This window comes from Sturnus vulgaris, chromosome Z (assembly GCF_052056855.1).
Source record: "Sturnus vulgaris isolate bStuVul1 chromosome Z, bStuVul1.hap1, whole genome shotgun sequence".
NCBI lineage: Eukaryota > Metazoa > Chordata > Aves > Passeriformes > Sturnidae > Sturnus > Sturnus vulgaris.
Genome location: NC_142283.1, coordinates 53,259,510 through 53,282,410, shown reverse-complemented (window position 1 = coordinate 53,282,410; position 22,901 = coordinate 53,259,510). Strand labels below are relative to the sequence as shown.

Genomic DNA, 22,901 nt, shown 5'->3' with positions numbered 1-22,901 from the left:
CTACTACACAGCAGACGTAAGGTACCTTTCCTTATTTTTTCAAGTTGTTTCCTATCAAAAAAACTCCAAACCCCCCAAAAAACCCCAAACAAATGAAAAAAACAAACCCCAAACAACACAAAACAAAAACCTCGAAACAAAACAAAACCCAAACCATCTAAACAGAACTAACCACCGGCCCCTCCCCTGAAGAAACCATCTCCAAATAAACTCTGCATGGGCAGCTTTCTAAGATGGTGACTTAAATTCACCTCTACACTTACTGGCTTTGAAGCTTCTATTTGTTCCATTCTCAGAACAGCTTCAAAGAACTGTTCATTTTTAGATGAATTACTGCTAGTTTTTAAGACTGATTCTTTCAGCTTTCTGATACTAATTTTTTAAAAAATATTTGCTAAGGACCACTGATGCTTAACATCGTGCTTGAAATACAGACAGCATTGTCTAGATCTCTCTAAACTGGCTTGTACTTCCTGCTCAAGACTCTGCTTTAATGCTTACCATATTCTCAAGCTGCACCCACAGCTTTGACAGAACCATGAAGAGTTGCAGCCCAACAGAACTTCCAAGGTGATTAGGGGAGCCTGGCTAATTTCTAGGATCAATTTATCCCCCAAGACTGACAGAGATTTTCATGGAGGTTGAGAATGCATGTTCTGTCTTTAAAATGAAAGCCACAGTTACATAAATTGACACTAACCACAGAACGTAGGTTTACCGATCTTCCACGTCTTCCTACCAGTCTCCATCAAGACCACATACCAAGTTCTAAAATGGGTCATCCTGCAGGCCCTTTCCAGGTAATTATCAAAAGTCAGATTACATTTAGCCCTCGAAGGGAGAAAAGTACAGAACAGCTTTGCTGTGCAGACAACTGTTCTACAGCTATGTCCCACCTGCTACAACTAGCTCTGTATAGACTTGTTAGATCTTGTCTATTTGGTTAGTGTTTTTCCAGGAGGACTGCAATCTAACCCAGACTGACATGTTAAAGACAGGTCTTACTAGCACAGAACACTCAGCTCAACAGTCTGTCAGTTTGTGTATGATAACTAAAATTTTCCTGCTCCTTGCACCTATGCCAACACTTTCTTTCTTCAAATGCATACTTTTACTTGACAGACAATCCTGAAGGTATGGTGACACAGTCTAAGGATGCACTACATTGTATAACCACAACATGTAGAGGCCTCCTTTGCTTAAACTGATGAAGTGCTTAGTACTCAGCTTCAGAAATACGTATTTTAACAGAGAACATAGCAGATTATTAAAGCCATCAAAATAAGGGAAAAACAAGAAAGCAATTTACAAAATGCTGTGGATATAAATTGTTGCAGATGAGCATAAGGTAATTCTAATCAAGTGTTTACTGCCTCTACTAAGAATAAATAATGTTTCTACTCTATGCCCTTGTATCCTTGAAGTTACCAGCTGCTTGCATTTATTTCATAAACTTCAAAGAGTAAGTTGCACAATGCTTCTTTAGGAGAAATAGTAACCCACAGTAGCAGAAGACTCATCTGCTTATACTTGAATAGGGAAGCAGATGGACACAAACAGCAAATTTTTCCATCCTGTTTCTTTTTCTTAGCTCAACCGTAAATCTGGTCTCAACCATCAATTTTACAAAGAATACTTAGCTTGGCTATCAGTGACTTCTCTGTATCACATCTTATTTCAAAAACCACCTTCTTCTCCAGGAAACCAGTCGGAACTCCCATTTTAACTTTTCTCAATTCAGATGATTTTTGCATTCTTTGGCCAATCTTATCTTCCACACAGCTGTAACACCAGGTGTCTAACCCAGCACCTCTTAGCAGTATTTCTACCCCAAGCTCAAGTAAAACATTAGTGCAATGAATGAAAACAACTTAAATATATAGCCTTTAATCATACTAAAAATCAAGTGCCACCAATCAAGTTTTGCTTTTATTTACAAAGACAGAAATTTGCAACAAACCAGACACACCTCATAATTAAATTATTTAACAAGGATTAAATCCTGAGATAGCAGAAGTTATTGCTTCACTTAAAGTTTCAGAAATTGCCAACAACAGGCATTTTTATATTTTTGGCTCCCAGTATGCATTCTTCACACGGCACTTTCAAAGCTTTAAAATCATAGGCAAAACACAAAAATCAAAACTGAGGAAGATGGTAAATATCAGTGCAGCTTTAGTTAACTAGCTGTGCATCAGCTAGAGTACAGTACAACACATTCATTGAGATTCAAGACACAGGAGTTCTAGTTCATAACTCTGATCTTCGAATCACTAGTAGCACTTTTAAGTAATACAGGGATTGTACTTTTAAATCAGATACAATCAAGTGAGTGATAATTAATGCACATTAATGTATAAACCCACAGGTTTTAAGATACTGATGGCCAGTTCATTATGATTACAGTAATTAAACCTCTTACCCTAGTCCATGAGTGAGTTGACAATCTTTATTAACATCCCTTGCAACCAATGACACTGGTTCTTTCCAGTATTACACACAACTACAGAACAGCCAAAAGGAAAAATACCTCAGATGGAGAGTTGTTATCCATCATAGCTCACACAAATTAACTGTCAATCTTCTTTCATGTCCTCTGCAAACTTACCAGTATTAGCATGTTTCTACTCGAAATGATGATGCTTGCACAAAATCTGCTCTGCACTGATATTAGGCAATATTCATGAGATTGTAAAAAACACTTAAAATATTTAGCGTGGTATTGATATAGCCAAATGTTTTATATAAAATTTGGAAAAAAAACCATTAAGTTCCTTCAGATACACCAAGTTCTTTGAATTTCAGAAATTACCCTTAACTACTAACCACTGCACAAAAAAACCCCAAAAACCTGGTAAGTATAAAAAAAAGAGGTCAGTGGCTTCTGATTTCAAAGCAGCTTGTCAATTAAAACTGGAAGATACTCTAAAACAGTTACAGTCATTTATAAAATCCATCCTATGAAAATAAAATAAAAGCAATCCAGAATATTAGACAAATTTTCAAGATTACTCTTTTAGGTATTTTTCTTTATGGAACGGAAACCTTATTTTTAAAAACAGTAAAATGTATTAGCAAGTGCAATACGGACAAACTACCAAAAATTTCTCCAGAGGAGATACCAAAATTAGCCAATTCTAATAAATTGGAAGGTAACTTAAAATTTAGAGTAGATTAATGATAAGATAGCCACTTAAAGGAGTATGGACTTAGGACTCTTACATAAAAGTGAGCAAGTCACATGCTCACATGCTGATAGTGAAAGATCCCAATAGGAACAAAATCACAAGATGGTAGTTAGGTTGAACTTAGTCACTCATGCTGCAACACCAAAGAGGCAGGAAAAGGGGCAGAACTAAGTTTTTTAACAGAAACATACAATTTGGATAAACAATTACCACATTCCATCATAATATTGATTTCTCTGTATCGTGCATTTGCCAAGGACTCAAAGCAACCTACATGAGTACCATGCTTTCAGTGACTTCATCCAGTGACAAAAGTAATGCTCAGGACTTTGCCACCTCTGCCCTGCTCCCACAGGAACAAACACCTTCTAGCTGGAGATCGGACTTGAATAGGACGGATAGGCTTGGGAGGTGATAGTCCATGTATTGGTGAAGTATGCTTTTACTTTACACAGCATTAAAATAATTCCATAAAGCCCTTCCATAGTGATTGCCACCATTTATTATGCTAATATAACTTCATCAAGTGCAGTTTTTATTTTAAGAAACCCACTAGCCAAACTGCCACTTCAATGGAAGAGCCAAAGTGAATTGCATTCAGAAACGTATCATTATATCCCCAAGACAGCAGTAGTCTTTAAACAGTCAAACTGCCAAAGAAACACCATTTGCTGAAGTATTTTAAATTCTTGCTGAAGTTTCTGGCATCTTGTTAGAAAGTGCTTGCCACAAGGGCATTCTGCTTCAGAGAAAACCCTATCAGCACTGCAGCATTGCTGTCAAAATTAAAAAACAAAAAGGTCATAAGTACAGGACCAGCCAGAAGAAAATGTCCAGTTTGGAAACCTCTCCAGTAAGGCATAGAGTTGAGGTGACTTTTGATCTTCCCCAAAAAAGTAATGTGCTGCTATGGCGAGGGAGACTATTCCATCAGAATGCTTTTCTGGGACCTGAAAGCGAGAAAAGGACAACACAGTCTTTATGATTGTTCATGACTTTTCAACACGAGATCAATTCAGATGCACTTTTCTACATACAGTACCTATGCAGCAAAACCCACCCTGCAGTTCTTGGTCCTCTATGTTAAAATACTTTCTATCTTCAATATATCAATCTGATTAAAGGATGAGTTTAATTTGAAATGAACTGGCAACCAGATGTTTAGATCACAGTGCCTCTAATGTGTTACACAGCTTCCACAAGCTCCAACTTCAGCGTCTCTCTCTGTTTTGCTGACAAATCAAGGTATGGACTCCAACATAGTATTTACACTGATCCTTCTACAGCAAATCCTGAGGATATACAGCCCCTTTTGCCTAGTTTTGCCTCTATCAGTCTTGCAAGGCTTGTCACATCTGAGATGCCTTATCTGCCTTAATAATCCTTTGAGGATTATTTGTGTTTAGACTGCCTGGTGCAGGAAGGAAAAAGTGACTTCCTGAACTTTCAAAGATACTTGTAATATTTACTCAAAGGATAAGACACTATTAAACCTATAGTAAGAATGTACAGGTGTGCAAAAAATTATTCCTTTGTGTAAGAAAGGTGGGGAGGCAGATCATAAACCCCAATGAAACAGCAAGGCTGAAAGCCGAAAATAACTTAAAAGAAAATTTAGAAAACAAAGCTTCTACAACTCTCTTCAGCTTCAAGATAGGTAAATTTTCCACCAATTTCCCAAAACCATGCAAACAAGAGAAGAGAAAGAAAACTACTCATAATAAAAATCAACTCTGAAATAACAGTAGTAAAGATAAAACTTCAAGAACTGTGAAGTTAAGATCAGAGAAATCCAAACTTTTGATCAAAAGACCATGCAGAAAAGTATTTTTCCCTTGGCTGCTTGTCAAGTTGGCATGGAAAATACATGGGAGCTGGTCTATAAACCTGATATATTGAAAGAGGGACACTAGAATTAAGATCTGCCAAATAAAGCAAAGCTTTAGGAAGCTCCTGTGACATTTTTCAGATGGGAACGGAGCTGCGGTGGGAAGAGGGTGTTCCAAGGCATCACCAGGTTTCCAGCAATGCCGCACTCACCGTCAGTTCCACCCAGAAGTGCCAGGGAGCCGCATGCAGCCCGCGGGAATAGAACACAAAGTAGTCTCCCCCCAGGCTGGCGACCGGGATTCCATCCCCGAGGGACCAGCGGGACAGCGCCGACCCCGCGCGTGGCCGCACATACAGGGACATGTGGCTCGGGCCTGCGGGGACAGAGATGTGTGTCCACATGTAGCAATAACCACCTGCTTTCCCATGGAACAGCACCTCATTCATGTCTTCCAAAGCATGACAGAAATGTCTTCTCTACAGAAGATGTTTCTATTTTTTCTGAGCATTGGGATAAGTGAGATGATGAGGTAACAGAGGCATACAGAACATTTTATAATAATAAATATAATACAGTCTTACACATACTAACATATAAAATGCTACAAGATTCAGCTTAGAAAGGACCTGCTGTAAAACCATCAAGACTTACTCAAGACAGATGAGATTATCAGTCCCAGAAATAAGACAAGACACCGCAAGACACCACTAACAGCTTCTAGTGTGCTATGAAACTGAATTAATTCATGATAATCTCAGAAAGCCCACTATTTGGGGAATGGGACTAGAATCTGCAGCACTGGAGTCAAAGCCTGATTTATTACGGGCATAAAAATAAACACAAATCATAAACCAGAATCTTCAGTCGCTCACCAGATACTTCGAAGCTTAACCTCACAGAGTTCCAGGGCATCAGCTGCTTGGACAGAAGTTTAAACTGAATGGGGCTTCTTGGCAAAATTTCTGGAGCAGGAAGATACCAGTTTTTCCTGTGGAGAAAAAAACAGTTTCAAGTTATCCTCAATGCAAAACCCTGAAGTACTAAACATCAGAAGACAAGAAGTTTCCCTATAGTACAGCTGACTGTGCTGCTACTACATGAAATATTCAAAAGGTGTTGATTCTAGCAGAAGATAGGTAAAATCAGCTTGTGGCCAGACAAAGGGCATATTGATAGAAAAATAATCACCCGTGTATTAATTCATTACCTTCATCTGTCTTAAATTATGTAACAAATGAGGGAGAGTATTTTCACCTTCAAATGCCTAAACTTCTGCTCTCAAGATTCGTGAGGTGTGAGAAATATCCACAGCAGCTGTTTTCCTTCTGTGGAGACCTGCTACTCTAGACATCCTCTGCTGTCAGCTGCGGTGAAGGAAGGGAAAAAGGGAGGAGACATATATCCCCCTACTCTGAACTGCCCTTCAGGAGACCCTTCACCTTTTTCTCCACTGGTGTTTACATTTATTTTCACCACATCAACTTCTACAGATCCTGCAGCACACTCATGAATCTCTTGCAGAGACTGTGGCAGAAGACACAGTATCTAGGCAGAAGTTTGTCGTCTCAAGAGGAAGGATTGTTTACTTTTAGACCAAGATGATTGTTATTTTTTCTCCCCTTATATAAATGAAATTGCATAAACGATCCTTGACTTTGCAGTGAAGTGCTCAAGTGAAGCACAGCTCATACGAACCGGAACATGAAATGCACTGGCAGAATCCAAGGAAGGCCACAGAAGGGAGCCTGCTCCTCGCATGGAGTTCTAATGGTGTCATTTATTTCAGGGACATGGGGAGTTATGTGAGATATTCCATTATAATCAAACCCATTAATCCATATACCAGAGTCACTTTTAACCACATTTCCATCTAGATCATGAAATCTTCTGCTCGTGTGCTAGAAGAAAAAAAACAACACAAAAAGAAATCAGAGCCTCTGGAGATCGCAACAGTCAGAGGTGATTCTGAAATATTCCCCATGTGAATCCTTAAGGTCTACTGCATTTTCAGTAGACCTTTCAGCACTGAACATTGAAAACATATCTGAGTATTTATGAATATAAATGCAAGAAATACTCAGATAAGAAACATTCCATAAAAAACACAATGAGAAGATGACTGCTTTAGCCCACCTCAAACCACAGTCACTTTAAATTTCCATTGCTTACACACTTCACCCACTTAAAACTCTCTAAGACATCCCACTCTTCTGACACAGATGAGCTGAATACTGAGAGTGAACTAGGGAAACACTACCAACTGTTTCAAACCTAGGAATAATCATTAGAGCTTATAAACCAAAAAAGAAAGGGAATACTAAGCCTTGAAAAAACCAAACACTCTTGCAAACAAAAGAGGCAAAGCTTTCCTTACCTGGAGAAAGACTCGCTTAGGCTTTGGATTAGCTGCATCAGAACTGTAAGGAAAGAAGATTCCACTACAAACGAGAATCAGTGTGACTACAAACACAGTAGTTAAAGTTACTAGCGTCGTTTTTGTACTTTTGACAAGGTAAATGAAGTTAATCTAGAGAATAAAAAAAACAGTTCGGTTATAAAACTGCAACAGTCAGACAAAAGACACTACTACATACGACACTACTTGTATAATTCTAAAATTCAATTATGGAACTGAGGATATATTAAAAAGACATGACAAGTACCACCTCATACATTTAAAACTAGGATTTTAGGATTATTTATTTTATGAAAAAGGAATAAAGCGAGTACTTCCTGGAGCTTTTCAAACTTTCCTGTTTTTAAAACATCTACCCACAAAAAAAACCCGACAAACCCATCAGAATCTTTCCAGGTCGTATGGCAGAAGAAAAAGCCCACAAATTTCAGTATTCTTTTTGAAGTTTGTACATGTATTGTTCAATCATATATTACATCTAAAATGAATCTCTGCTCGAAATTCAGCATTACATTCTGTATTTTATGGCAGTCTTTACTAAACCATCATACAGCAATATACGCTCTGCTTCAATGAGCTTCCTTTGACTAACACAAACTGCGAAATCTTTTACATATGCTCTAGAACTTTTCTGTAACATTTAAGATATTGTCAAATTATCACTAACTTCTAGTATTAATTGAAAAACCCATCTTATTCTAAAATATAGAGAAAGTTTAAGGGTTTAAAACAGCATTTACAAATTCTACTTACAAAATAGGAAGACAGGATCATAGTGAAGATCACAATAAATCCTGCTAACACCATATCTGGTGGAATTTCTGAACCACTTCGTCCCATGACAGGTGTAAACATTTCAAACACAGTCCAACTAAGATACAGCATATACAGATAGGGAACAAACATCCCCAGCATGTACATCACAATAAACTTTATTGTGGCACCTAGACAGAGCAGAAAAAAACAAAAGACAAAAAAGTAAAAGCTTTGAAGGACATAAACACAGAGCTTTACAGATTTATCCACAAAGATATACCGCTGCAAGGCCCAAAACACAGTACTGGTTCTCATCCCTGGCATAGATATGAAAAGGAGATCCCACTGTGCACAGCCAACACCACTATAATTTTCCAAACCATCATAAAATTAATCTTGTATTACAAAAAAAGTTTAAACAGGTTTTCTGTCCCAAGTATTCTTTAAATATTACAATATTTTTATGAACCTTTGCTGTTCATCAAAATTCTGATCACTCATTAATATACTCACATACTGTTCCTTTAGCCTGAGACCTGGGATGTTTTTCAGTGTATTTTTTTAAAGCTTCTCACACTTTTAAACTGTCTTAAGTTCAAGAACACTTTTTTCATTACAAAAATGTGACTTAATTAATTTGACTACTCAAAGTCAATTTGCAATTTCTTTTGCTTAAATAAGAATAAGGGTACAAGTTTTGAAACAATTTCTGCCCCTGAAAACCCATACCTTTTTGGCTAAATTCCTTGTGGATCATCAGCTTAGTGAGTAAAGGAAATGCTACCCATAAGGTACAAATGAACGCTGAACAAAGGCCCATTTGAGTCATCACAGCCAATGCTATTGACCAAATCATCAGTGAGGCATCAAAAAAAACATCTCCCAGGTACTGCTCATTCACATTCTGTAACAAAAAGAAGGAAATACGTTTCATTAGTGTGCACATTCCATACATCCCATCTCATGAGAACACATAAAAAAATCCATATACCTTGTATACAATTGTTTTCCTTGGGTAAAACAATTTTGAAAAGCCTCATCTCACCATTCTCTTACTATACAGAATTATCCATGACAGTATACTTTTTTAGTTAATTTTCTAAATCTGCTGACATAACTTGAAAATGAGATTAGATAGACTGGGGAAGAAGAATGTACAAATGACACTACAAAAGAATACACAAGGCTAGTGTTTTAAGCAAAGAGGGCCTTTTTTAAAAAAAAAAGGAACACAGTACGTCAAAAAATTACACAATACTTATGGGTGAAAAAAATAATCTGGACCTCCTGAGAGTGTAAACTTGTTTTTGAACAGCTGTTAACAGACTTCTTACACAATCACTGTTACTAGTACTTGCACAAATATTACACTGGTACCTTTTCAGGTCATACCAGAAGCTGTCACTTCAGAAGTCTGTTTATTCAAATACATTGTTTGTTTTGAATAAAAGACATCATAGGTGAGACAACATGTTTTGGGGGGGAAAAAAAGAAAAAATTTAATCATCAAAAATGTGATTTGCTTTGGTTTTGTTTTTTTTTTTTAAGTCATATGGGCAATGCTGCAATGTTTGCAGTGCACGATTCTTAACTGCAAATGCTGCAAGTAGCAAGAGGGACTATTTGCATGAACAATGGTTATCAGAAAGCACCTATTTCATTTTTGGGGTGACAAGAAAAAAAATGAGGAGAGTGAAGAAACATACACGTTGCCAAACATTAATTTCAAAACATAAAGCTTATCAACTCACAAGGTGTTGAGCCATGAATAGGCACTGCCTTTGACAGCCAAGGAAGAAATTGGCTTCCCAAATTTTGATCCAACTTTTAAGTCAAAGGCAAGTCACTGAAGCAACACTAACATTAACTGTACATCGTGGTGCAAGCTACAGCATGCAACACTTTTGATTTTCAGATGACTGATCTGATGATTAGGCAATCAGTAAGCATGAAGTAGATCCAGAGCCTGAAATTTCTTAACAGCTAATGAAAGTATCAGCCAGCTCATCCAGAAGACTGGAAAGTGGTAACACTGCATCTATTTCATCTTTACCACAAAGGGAAACACCAAACACATGCATTTGGTAACATGCATGTACCAGTTAACACTCCCCTTCCACAAAAAGATTTTTAAAACCCCACTTCCAGAGAAAGACATGATGGATCCACTTAGAACTTTTCATACAATCAAATGGCACAAAGTTCTTTAAATTTTTTCAAACATTTGTATTTGACTGACAACTCAGGCTTCCTAAATTCCCTTGCCCAAAACCCACCCAAAAGGCTGAGACAGTAAGTAATAGCAAGCTGAATTACTAAATATTACTGCACCTAAAACCTCAACCTAGCAGGCCTGAGTAGTAAATTTCTGCCCTGGAAGAGTGTTATCTATCAGACACCTCTAGATTCTGTATTTATGACTGTTATGATCTGTAATTATGAAATTATTACACAAGTTAAATCACACTAGTTAGAATAAAAAGAATCCTAAGCAAAACAGGTAGACAGACAGTAATCATGAAAAATGACAGCAGTGGAAAAGTAACAAACACCAAAGCTCACTGAGCCTTGCAGGGACCTAAATAACTTTTACCTATGGCAGAGAAAAACACAGAAAAGCAAGAGCTCTGTTCCATCTCCAGCTGTGGTCAAGACAACTATAAACCAGAATAATCACAGAACTGTTTAGGTTGGAAAATACCTTTGAGATTATTTGATCTAAGCCTTGCACTGCCAAGGCCACTGATAAATCATGTCCCTAAATGCCACATCTAGATTATCTTTTAAATACCTCCAAGGATGGTGATCCAACCCTTTCCCTGGTCAGTCTGTTTCAGAGCTTGATAATCTTTTCCATAAAGAAATGCCTCTTTAATTTGAACCTTCCCTGGCATAACTTGAGGCTATTTCCTCTTGTCCTGTTGCTGGTTGCCTGGAAGAAGAGACCAACTCCCACCTGGGTACAGCCTCCTTTCAGGCAGTTGTAGGGAGTGATCAAGTGCCCCCTGAGCTTCCTTTTCTCCAGGATAAACACCCTCAGCTCCCTCAGCTGCTCCTCACAGGATTTGCGCTCCAGACCCTTCACGAGCTCCACTGCCCTTCTCTGGACATGCTCCAGCACCTCAATGTCCTTCTTGGAGTGAGGGACCCAGAACTGAACACAGGATTTGAGCTGTGGGTCACCAGTGCCAAGTACAGGGGGACAATCCCTGCCCTGCTCCTGCTGGCCACCCTATTGCTGGAACAGGCCAGGATGCCATTGGCCTTCTTGGCCACCTGGGCACTGCTGGCTCATGTTCAGCTGCTGTCACCAGCACCCCCAGGTCCTTTTCCTGAGGGCAGCTTTGCAGCCACTCCCTCAGCCTGTGGCACTGCCTGGGGTTGCTGTGACCTAAGTCACAAAGGCTCCTGCCTTTTGTCTGAAACATCTCCTGAAGGTAAAAGCCGCCTTAAATCACATTGCTCTTACCGCTCTGATTTAGCAGAACAATCCCTATGTTTATATGGAGCAATTTTTTACAGTAGCATTTTAAATACTGGAAACTTCTTGCTTTTTTAAGCAGTTCAGAAGGTGTGTCTTCCACAGATTAAACACCTCATTGCCCTTCAACAATAACAACAAAGTCTTGCCTACCTTGTAGAAGAACTTTTTGGCTAGCATGTGCACAAGAATGAGCTTAGCTGCAGCTGCAGTGCCATAGAGTGACACAGAAACATAGAAATGGGTGTACCAAGAAAGAGCCCGTCCAATGATGGAGACAAATATTGCCACCATGAGGACTGCCACCAGTGTGCACACCCAGCTCGTCAGGGTTAAGCTGAATGCAGTCAGTAACTTCTTCAGGTTATGAACGGCTATGAAGAAGAAAAAAGAAGTTTCATTCAACACTTGTTTGTTCTACTGCAGACTATCATCAAAATTTTAATCACCCCATAGTGTAACGACTTTAATGACCAAAATAAAGGAGTCCCCAGTGAAGATACCTATCAGCATAGTTTTCATCACTTAGCCTATTTTTTTGCATGTCTATTTGCACACATACCTGCTGCGAGGTTTATTCCCAGAACACTGATGTATTTTGCAGATTAAAGCTTTCTTGACAGTAAAAATTTTACTAGGGAGTGGAGCCATGGTTCCACTTTTAAGTATATAAAAAAAAAACAACAAGAAACCCAACAAAAACTAACAGCAACAAAACCTCCAAACAAAAATAAAACTCCCCTCAACAAAATACTAAACCAAACCAACCAAACAAACCACCAAAAAAAATCCCAAGTCCCCCTTCTCATCCCCCAGAAAACCTCAACAACAAAAAATTTGAGTTGTTTTTCTTGTAACATTTTCTTACTCCAAAACTGTTTTCTGGATTTTTGAGGACGAGATGGGTGTATTTTCTTAAGCCTTTTTTCTTTTAAACAGGCATGTTCCCACATATACTAAGAACGTCTAACGATTCAAGTTGGTTTACACTCTCTATTAAGCTTTGCTGTCATTTCCCCATTTTTTTCCTTACTCGGTTCTGTCTAAAGACAGGTGTTGAAGAAACACGGTTCTGACACCATATCTGAATTAACAAAATAAAAAGATTTTATGGGCACTAGGCAATTTTTTTCAATTTCCAGATCTTTAAAAGATGTAATTTCAATCTTCATGAAATGAAAAGAGACAAAATCACAATTCATAAATGCTAAACATCTAGTCCTATTATATTCTTTCATCATTATAAATACTTAGATGTAAGATTTAAACACCAAGTAACTCCTATGGCATGCTGCATGCTGTAATGGCCTGAACACTTTTTCACCATACTTTTGCATCCAGTAGCTGCTATTTGTTAAAGAGTCATGCAATTAAAAAAAAAATAAAAAACAACAAAACCAAAATCACCTAGACTTACCTCTGGATTTTGGCTGTAATACTTTTTTGCTTAAATAAAAAAAAGCAACTGCTGCTGTAATGTAGTTCATAATTGTGCCAACACGAGCAGGATAAGCCAGAACAAATAAACCAAGTATATCAAAGAACACAACACTTCCATGTCGATACTCAAAAGATTTTGCCAACTTTTCTGATGTAGCTAGGTATTTTAGGACAGCCAGAATATTGTCACCTATTGAAAGAGCAGATATACAATATAAATATATCAAGCTTGATAAATTACCAACCAGCATTTTCAATATAACCATTCTGAAAAACTGTATGGAAATATCCTCAATGAAGACATGAATACACATGATTGCTCTCAAACTGGTATTTGACAGTACACACAGAAGAGTATTTTCATGAGTTACTCTAAAATAAGTATACTTGGGAAGTCTCTTGCACTTAAACACCACACCAGTGAAGACAACAGTCTGGCTTTCAGCCAATAAACTCCACTTCTGATATTTAGCACTGGACTTGAAGGCTAACCCATACCTCCAGGCATCAATAATCTTTTCCTTTCATACAGTACAGCCAAAACACAGGTAACCAAATGAGAACAATCATTCTCAACTTTAATTTTGCTATTATTAGACCACTAGAAGTGCTTACAGGCTGTAAAGGCTGTTTTGGTTTGGTTTTTTTTTTAATTTGTGATATATTCAGTGGGACTAAGTTCTAAATAAAACCATCATGACTACTAAAATCATCTTTCCAACAGGAATTTAAGTGTTACTTTCTGTCCTGCAGCTAAATTGGTGCAATGAAGAGTTTAAAACTCTTATTCAGGCTGGTCATCTAAGCTGGCTTCTATATAAACTTGAAGAGTGTATAATCAAAATCCTGGAGGCATTTAGGATTATGTTAGGTTCTCCTGAGAAATTAAAGTCTTCATAATTTTCTTTACTGCAGTCTGTCAAATAGCCTGAGCACAACCTGTTCCAGAAAATAAATCCTGCTTATCCAGTCTGTGTGCTACCACATTAAGTTTGACTGAGGTCCATTCTAATACAAAAACCTCTGTTGGCAGATCAGTCTATGCCACCAACCCACTCAAAAGCTCCCAATGAGAAACATTAACCAATAATGAGACTTAGTGGGATAAAAGGAACACAGAATGCTGAACAACGGATAGACAATAACTTTGATTTGAAAGGAACTGTGGAATCTAATTAACATCACTGGATGCTGATGAAGTCTATCTTCCCAAGTTGACCAAACAGATTTCCTTTTTTATTTAAAAGGTTTGTATTCAGTTGATTCTTTGGTTTTGAGAACACAACCAACATGCACTAAATGTGTAATTAAAATTATTAATATATCACTACAGCAGTCTTACAGCAAAATGAAAGAGCAGCTACAACACTACTCTTTGGTAAATTACTGAATTCTTAGAATACCAACCTGCTCTCTGAATGGAATCTGTCAAAATTCTGTCTGATGTGTCATACTCTGTATGGTAAATGTAGCCATTTTCAATAAAAGCCAAATCTATTCCTACAGAAAGAGAAGAAGCATTTTTAAAGTCTATGCAATCCTAAAACCCCAAAACAAATACACTTCACAGAAAACGTTGCTCTACTTTGTAACCCAGTCATTATCCTTAGAGATGAACAAAATAATCTTCTTTTCAGAAGGAAAACTGGCTTCCAGCATCTTCAAGAGAAAATAGATTTAAAACATTTTAAAGTATCTGTCCTTTTGCATGTACCAATTCCCATGACATCTGTACGCAACTGGAGAAAGACATGAAAAGACCAGATCATCTCAGCTTCAGAAAAGATGTACAAGGTGCTTGCCAAATGTTTACTCGCAACACTTCAATAAATGCTCATGCTGAAAAGTAATGAAAAGCAGCTGTGAAACTACAGAGCACTTTCTCAAAATACCGGGTGTGCTCTTTGTACTTCTAACGTGTAAACAATTTTTCAGAGAGTTAGTTCTGAAAATACTTCATTTCAAAGTCCAAATATTATTTGTTCAAACAAACAAAAGCATTTACCAAAACCCAAAGGTTATTCTGCTCCATTAGTTATACATTCAGGGTATCCCATTCAACTCTTCAGCTGCATATGCAAAAAGCTGCTATCTGCAACCTGAGTTCTCACAATTTCTGGCAAATTAGGTCTCAATTCTGAGGAACAAACCAGTTTTTTAACATAACTATTTTTTAAATTGGTTTATAAAAAATCTCCCAGAGGTCAGTGAGAAATCATTTACTATCCAGGTATGATTCTGAACAAAGAAGACATTGTACAAAATCAGCTGCTTTATTTTCAGACTAGAAGCGCACTTCAGAACAGTACAGAATATGCCAGAACAACTGCTTTGTACTAACAATCAATTAAAAAATACCACTTTTCTTGAAAGTGACTCCAGTGACAACCTGTCCTGGACAACAAGGACTTTACAGAAGTTTACATACAGTCTTTTGAACTGTGATCACAATGAGTGAACATTTCACATTTCTTTCCCACTGTTCTTTCTCCACAGAAAGGACAGCAACCTGTAAACAGATTCTGTCCTGCCCTTAACTATGGAAAAACACAAACAAAACCCCCCAAAACAAAACAATGCCACCAGTAAGGGGAAAAAATAATCCACAAGAACTTAAGAAAAACAACAAAAAAAAACAACAACCAAAAAATCCCCAACGACACAAAACCTAAGGGTAATGAAAATGCATTAATCACTACGTCACTATCTCTAAAGAAGATGATTTTGGTTTATCCATTAGATACAGACATTTCATTCCTGCAAGCAGGTTATTAACATCATGTACCAAAACGTATCAAAATTCTGTTTCTAAATAGAATATTTAATAAAGTACTGTTGCTTCCTGGAGTTTTTTCTGATTTTCAGGAAACTTTTCTAACATGCAGTTTTCTTTCTGGAAAATACCAGCTGTCTAAAAACGTCCCTAGCAAACTATACGACAAACTCAACCTAAAGACTCCTTCCTCAGGAAAGAAACAGGAAAATTCCCTCCCGGTGTGAGAGACAGATCAAATTTGAGGATGTTCACATAGTCAACCACAGAACAATGTCCTTGTTTTAAATGTAATGTGCATTGACGTGCCTTTTGATAACATACCTGGAACATTGCCAAAATCCCTGTAGATACGGAAGTCAGTATCTGCTGGGATAATGCCACTCTGAAATATTTCCTGTGCCACCACAGAGGCAAAGGGATGTTTGGCCGCAACTACATATGCTTGTACCAACCAAGGGTTCTCAGGTCCTAAGAAAAGAGGAGCAGACAATTCACAGCAAATATTTTTTGAACTTCAGTTAGGATATGCATCCTCATGGTAACAACACAAAGTAACTCACTGGAGGATTTAACACTGTTGGCCCACAGAGCATATAGTAAGTACAATTGTGTTGGATGAATGACTCACACTTGAGAGAAAGAATTAGCTACACCTGGGGGGAGAAAAAATTCCAAGCCACTGCTGCCTCCCGTGTTCAGTGACAGAACAAATAAGCCATGTCCCAAAAAGACCCTGCATTAACGAAGAAGTCACAACCTTTAGCCAAGCTTCCAATCCATCATGTATCACACATCAATACTGTTGTTTAGAAAAAGCTTCTCCTGCTAAAGCATTCAGTCAGTGCAAGTAAACACAAGCTTCAGCAGTACAAGTCCACAGTCCAGCGAGGATGTGGCACAGGTCTAACCATAGCCTATAAAACACAGAAGTTTTTCTGCTTCCTGAGCATGAAATGGAGTTCTAATGTCAACACCTTCCTGCAAAGATTTTAAAAGAACTGCTGTGAAAAATAAATAGAACATACGAAAGTATGAGTATTAAGATATATGTACTATCCAAATGTTTTTCTCCTTTTTATCTTGAAGTTAAAGGGAAACACAACTTCTATTATTCTGCCCTCCACAAGCTCCCCACCTGTAACTATCTGAAGACTGAGAACAACTTAATTGCTACACAGGACTGGGAAAATGGCACAGAGGTTCTCTTGTCCTTTTCTTATGAGTAATTTTCACTACTCCTTCAAGTCTGCATCATTTATTATCAAATTATCCTAGTGTAGAAATTGGACACAATGCAAGCTCATACCTGTTTGAAAAACAAGTTCTTTTCCTCCTACACCTGCTGCCTCCAGGTTAATAAAAGCTCTGATTGACTTAGCCCACTCATGTTGTGTAATGAAGCCATGACTAGCCTTGATGGGAAAACAAAAAAATATAGGTCAAATATCTACCAGACAAGCCTAAATGTTATTTTCCATCATTCAAGACCGCATATAACTCAAGACTGCACAAGGTAGATAACACAAAAAGATGCAGAAAATGCAAGTCCTCTACTTAAACTAATATAGACAATATTCTTAATCCAACTGCATTTCTCCCTTTGAAATCATACACATTTTCCTTAGAAAAGACAGGAAATTAGTGACTATTTCAAGAGATTTAACACAAACCATATCTTTCATTTCTTAAGTTTTAATATACTGCTTTGATGTATAATTTATAATTCTGACACATTCTCACCTGCAAAATATTTTCTTCTGCACCATTAAATAAGAATATGACAGCATGCTGCAGGGACTCTGATGATTTTGAAAGTGTGTTAAGTATTTCAAGCATCACTGCACAGCTAACAGCATCATCACTGGCACCTTAAAATAATCAGCAAATGATAAGGTTTACAACAAATGCACATATTTGCAACAAAGACAAAAGAGAAAAAATGGTTTATTCTATTTCAGTCACTTAATATAACTACAGTACAATTATGTTAAGCTTCAGTACTTTTCTGGTACTGCTTGTACCCTACGTCTATATTAGTTGAAAGCAACAGCTAAAAGAAAAATTATGTTCAGAAGTTGAGCAAGCAAATTATAAGATATCAGATCAAACACTACTGTTCAAGAAAAGCAGACTAACCAGGTTACTAGTAAAGCAATGTGATCATTATCTACTTTCCTAAATAGAACATGAATAAATAAGGATGTAATTTTCACTCATTTTCATTTCACATATAAAAAAAAATAAACATTCCCACACAAGTCACCCTAAAGCATTCTACATTGTTACAGTGCAGTCAATTAGGAGGACAAAACCTCAAAGTAACATAAAGCTAAGACCACAAAATAAAGCTAAGGAAGTATCAGAACACCTTTAAAACCTCCATAAGGTATACATTATAATAAAAGATTTTCATGATCAGATGCTTTTCACAACCCTTCTTTCCCTGCAGAAACCCCTTTCACTTTAATCTCTGTTCTCTTTGAGTTTCTCATCCAACACTCACACCTCCCACGCCTCACTGTTTATCTTGATTAAGCATCTATCTTTTAGTCAAGGTCTCCTATTTTCCCACTTCCCTCACTTTTGTGCAAGCTGTAGCACCTCCCTATCCCATTCTAATAAAAAATATTTGGGAGAAATCAGAAATTTAAACCTCATTCCTTTGGGCCCGGGCTGCACACATGTTGCTGTCACGCACTGAGATGCTGACAATGGTGTGGTCAGGCCCTGGCATATTATTTAGGTACACTTGTTAGTTGCTCAAAATATCCAATTCACACATTGAAAAAAAGAGCAGCTTTTCCAAAACTTGTTACCAGGCAAAACTTAAGAAGTATCTGCTATGAAAAGGGCATACTCCTAATATAAACATAAACCTTAGTCTAGATTTTAGCTTTCATTTATTGCACAGAAAAAATAAATTCGAAATCTTTCCAATACACCATTCTCTATCCTACTTCTCAGAAATTATGGTCTTGTTCTCACAAAAGCTTTCTACAGATTGCCAACCAACTACCTGATTTAAAGCCCTGATTATCACAGGTTTTCACTAATTTCACAGAGTATCACAGAACATTCTGAGTTGGAAGAGACCTTAATTGCTACCCAAATTTATTAGGAGTCTGCTCTTAGCCACACTGAGTTCTTTTATTGAGAATGGTGTATTAAAAACTCAGCAGATGCATACAGCTCACAGTCAGATTAGTCATTTACCTGCCTTGCTGCGAGGCGAAGAAAAATAAAAATTATTGGCTTCAAGAGCCATACAGATTTACATCTGATAAAAGCAGCCATGTTGCCACAGACTACTAAAGAAACTTGCAGAAAAATATACCCCAATACCTCACACACAACAAAACTGACTGGATGTTGTAACAAATTTTACAGCAGATAGCATTAACCTAAGAAAACCACATTATATCTGCAAAGCCGACCTTTTTTGTAATGCAAAAACGGGCTGTAAGCAAACAGCTAAAAGAAATACAGAAGAAGAGAAAACAAGAGGTTCTTGCTTAGGTAATGTGCAAGTTGCATACTAAGAAAACGAAAGGCAGGGCAGCTCCTTGATGTGATAATGGGCTAGGCTGCTTTGTGAATAAGAACAAGCACACAGGCTGATTTCCAGCTCCTCTGCAGATTTCTGTAAAATCCTATACAAACCATTCTCTTTTTTTGGCACTTCAGTGCAAGGTTGGTGAAATATTTTAGTGTCTGAATAACTGTAAAGAAAGTAATTGATGTAAACATAATCCTGATTCATAAACCACAGAAACTGACACATAATTAACACAGGACATTAATTTGAAAACAATTTTTAATTATCACAGTACTATGCTTGTGAAATATTCAAGTCCCAATAGACATACAAAGACTATGCATACAGTAATTAGCACCTCTGCAGTTCCTCAATCACAGAGCCTGTATAATCTTGCATTTATTAAGCTTGATTTAGAAACTCATGTTGTATAAATATGATTGAGGAGAAAGAGAAGTTCTGTATACTATTTTTGGACAGAAAAAAGGCAGGAGTCCAGCAAAAGCTCTGTTTCTCTAGCTAATACTCAACCATTCCCTTAATAACAAAGACTAGTCACATGTGCTAAAGAACAAAAGATTCACCACGAAAAAAGTAAAATAGTGAGTGGGATGTAAATGAATAAACTCCAGCAAAAGCTGCATCACTGCTGAGTGCCATCTGTGGGTGTTTTTCGATTGTAATAACAGGCACACACCTGTGGCTGAGTGTTACAACAAATTCTGTGTTTTAGATCCATACCTTCCTGGCTTTGTTAAGCCCACAAATTTACAAAGCAGCCTACACCCTTATGCTGGAGTAACAATTTAACAGACTAGATTTTAAAAATATAGAGGAACAAAAACAAGAGAATACACAACAGTGACAGTCAAACTAGCAGTAAAAGAGACAACAGTACCCCAGCCTTTGATCACTACAGTCTTTTGAGACAGAAGCTTTGAATGTGCAAAGAAAAAAACCTGGCCTAACTTAAGCATATCAGACTGAAAATCTGAGGTACCAGTAAAAGGAGGGGAAACTAGACTCGTTAGTGGGCGTAGGCATAGTCTCTGGCACAAAGCATCCTGTGAAAGGAAAAGCAGGATTAAATCAGCACATGAACTATATGCATAAGCACTGAATTATAAGAAGTGTAGATATAACCAAACTTCCCAGAAATCTAAATAACCATCTCTAAATTGCTGCCTACCAGAAAGTGAGTGTGAAATCCTGAGTTTAACAGGATCAACCTGTCACTCTAAACAACGAATTTCACTGAGACCAAGTTGACTAGCTGACATACGCATTATTCTAACGTGGCTACTTGGTAGGAGAAATCCATGAGCCAAGCTCGATGGCTCACGTAACACACGGAAATATGGAACAAACACACGGACCTACCCGGGGTATTTGGTACGGAATCAAAGTGACAATTGGATAACACTGCATGCTCAGCTCCATTGCGAGGTTCCAGCTTCACTACCACATTGGTTATGTTTGCATAGTAACTAGTAAAGCCTCCTAAAAAGTCAATGCTGAAGGAGCCCGTGGGTCTCTGTATGTCTACAGATATCTTGTGAGCATCCGTGCTTTCTCTTTCTATTCCCCTAATTTGTTCTAAGAGGTAGTTAACTGCAAGAACTTCATTTTCTGGACTTCCAACTGTTCTGGGCCCAATTGCTGTAATGTTGTCAAGATACCCCCTGTAAGACATAAATTAAAACTTAAGCATCAATACATTCAACATGTAGCATGTAACTTATCTGCAACTGTAACATTTTTGTACATGGTTCTATTTCAAAACTCAAGGTAAGCAAAAGAGACTAAAGCCAGTTAGATGGTAACTTGTAATGGGCATTTAGGCCTGGTCTTTTACTCCTTATCTTAACTACTATGATATTAAGCCTTTGTACTGGTTTTCTAATCTGAACATATCACTCAAAAAGAAACAAAAGCATGGATAAGCTAAAGATTTTACCTTCAGCGAGGTTCTGTATACGCATACATGCCCTTTTCTGAATGTTTGAAAAAGCATACTTTTATCAAGACATACACCTCAGGTTAACACTCCAAAACTGGAATTACAGTTATAGTTTCAGTCCTCCTGACGCCTCGGTGACACAACAATTAAAAGTTTGCAAAGCAGATTTCTCAAACACGGAGCACTACACTAGACTACTAGAACTAAACTATGGGGGACGCGCTGTTCCACCGGCTCCGAGCTCTCACCAGAGCAGAGCACGACACGACCCCTCTGCCCGGGACCGCCACCCAGCCCGGCCGCCCCCCGGCCGCTGTACCTGGCGCGGGAGGCGCTGAAGTCGCGGGGCCCCGCGGCGGCGGGCGGGCGGCTCAGCAGCTGCCGGTGCGACACCTGCGCCAGCGCCCGCAGCCCCAGCAGGTACAGCAGCACGAGCGGCGCCCCCCGGGCCTCGGGCAGCGGCAGCAGCGGCCGCCGCCCGCCTCGCTTCTTCCCGCCCGTGCCGCTGTCGCCGTCCTCCCGCGGCGGCGGCTGGCGGCGGTCGCGCTGTGCGGCGGTGGCGCGGAGCCGCCAGCCGCCCGTGTCGCCGCCGCGCTCCATGGCCCCGCCGTGCGCCCGCCCGCCGCGCAGCCGCCGTACGGGCCCGGGCGAGGGTCAGAGCGCGGCCCGGCCCGGCCCGGCCCCGCCCGCCTCTCACGTGGGCCCGCAGCCGGCCCGGCCGTGGTGGTGCCTCCCAGGCGCGCTGGAAGGGAGCAGCAGGATCCTGGTCCAACGTCCCTGCCCAAGCAGGGTCTTCCCAGAGCACATGGCACGGGATTTGTCCATGCTGTTCTTGATTATCCCCAGACAGGGACACTCCACAGCCCCTCTGGGCAATCTGTTCCAGTGCTCGGTCACTTGCTAAGTAAAGTTCTTCCTCAAGTTCAGGTGGACCTTCCTGGGCATCATTTTCTGCCCGTTGTCCTCTTTCTTCTTCTCTTCTGCCTTCTTGTCCTGTTGCTCAGAATCACTGAGGAAAGCCTGGTGCCTGGTCTTGGCATCCTCCCTTCAGAGACTTACAGACACTGGTAAGGTCACCTCGCAATCGCGTTTTCTTGAGGCTGAACAATCCCGGCTCTGACAGCCTTTCCTCATAAAAGAGATGCTCCGTCTCTTTAGTTACCTTTGTTGCTCTCTCTGGAGGTGCTCCATGAGCTCCATGTCTCTCTTGTCCTCAGGAGCCCAGAACTGGGCACGGCCAGTGCAGCTGGGCCCGTTCGGCTGCTCGCTGGGCCTGGGAAGCCCTCAGCAGTGGTTGCTTATGGAAATTGGTGAAGCCCTGGGTCCCTTGTCCAGCCACAGCTCCAGGGTGAGCATCCACCTGACCCTGCACCTGACCAAAGACTGCCCCTTGCTGCATCACCTCACTCACAAAGGTTTGCAAGGCTTTCCCTGGTTTCCAGCTTTGTTTGTTTTGGTTGGTTGGTTGGGTTTTTTTCTTTAAAACTGAAAGGAAATTTGGCAGAAGTAACAGTCGTG

The 22,901-nt window shown here is 39.1% G+C and overlaps 1 protein-coding gene across 1 annotated transcript; it reads right to left on the bottom strand.

Annotated features, from left to right (window-relative positions):
- Positions 1–1,910: 1,910 nt before the first annotated feature.
- On the bottom strand, positions 1,911–21,983 carry ERMP1 (endoplasmic reticulum metallopeptidase 1). Its single transcript, XM_014874151.2, has 15 exons — positions 21,703–21,983; positions 20,804–21,105; positions 17,629–17,756; positions 17,195–17,300; positions 16,210–16,356; positions 14,520–14,612; positions 13,090–13,302; positions 11,826–12,046; positions 8,921–9,095; positions 8,189–8,379; positions 7,394–7,546; positions 6,715–6,917; positions 5,892–6,007; positions 5,229–5,392; positions 1,911–4,138 (listed from the first exon to the last, which is right to left on the bottom strand). The coding sequence occupies exons 1-15, from the start codon at positions 21,981–21,983 to the stop codon at positions 3,974–3,976; spliced, it is 2,658 nt and encodes an 885-aa protein (XP_014729637.2). The 3' UTR covers positions 1,911–3,973.
- Between the last annotated feature and the right edge of the window lie 918 nt (positions 21,984–22,901).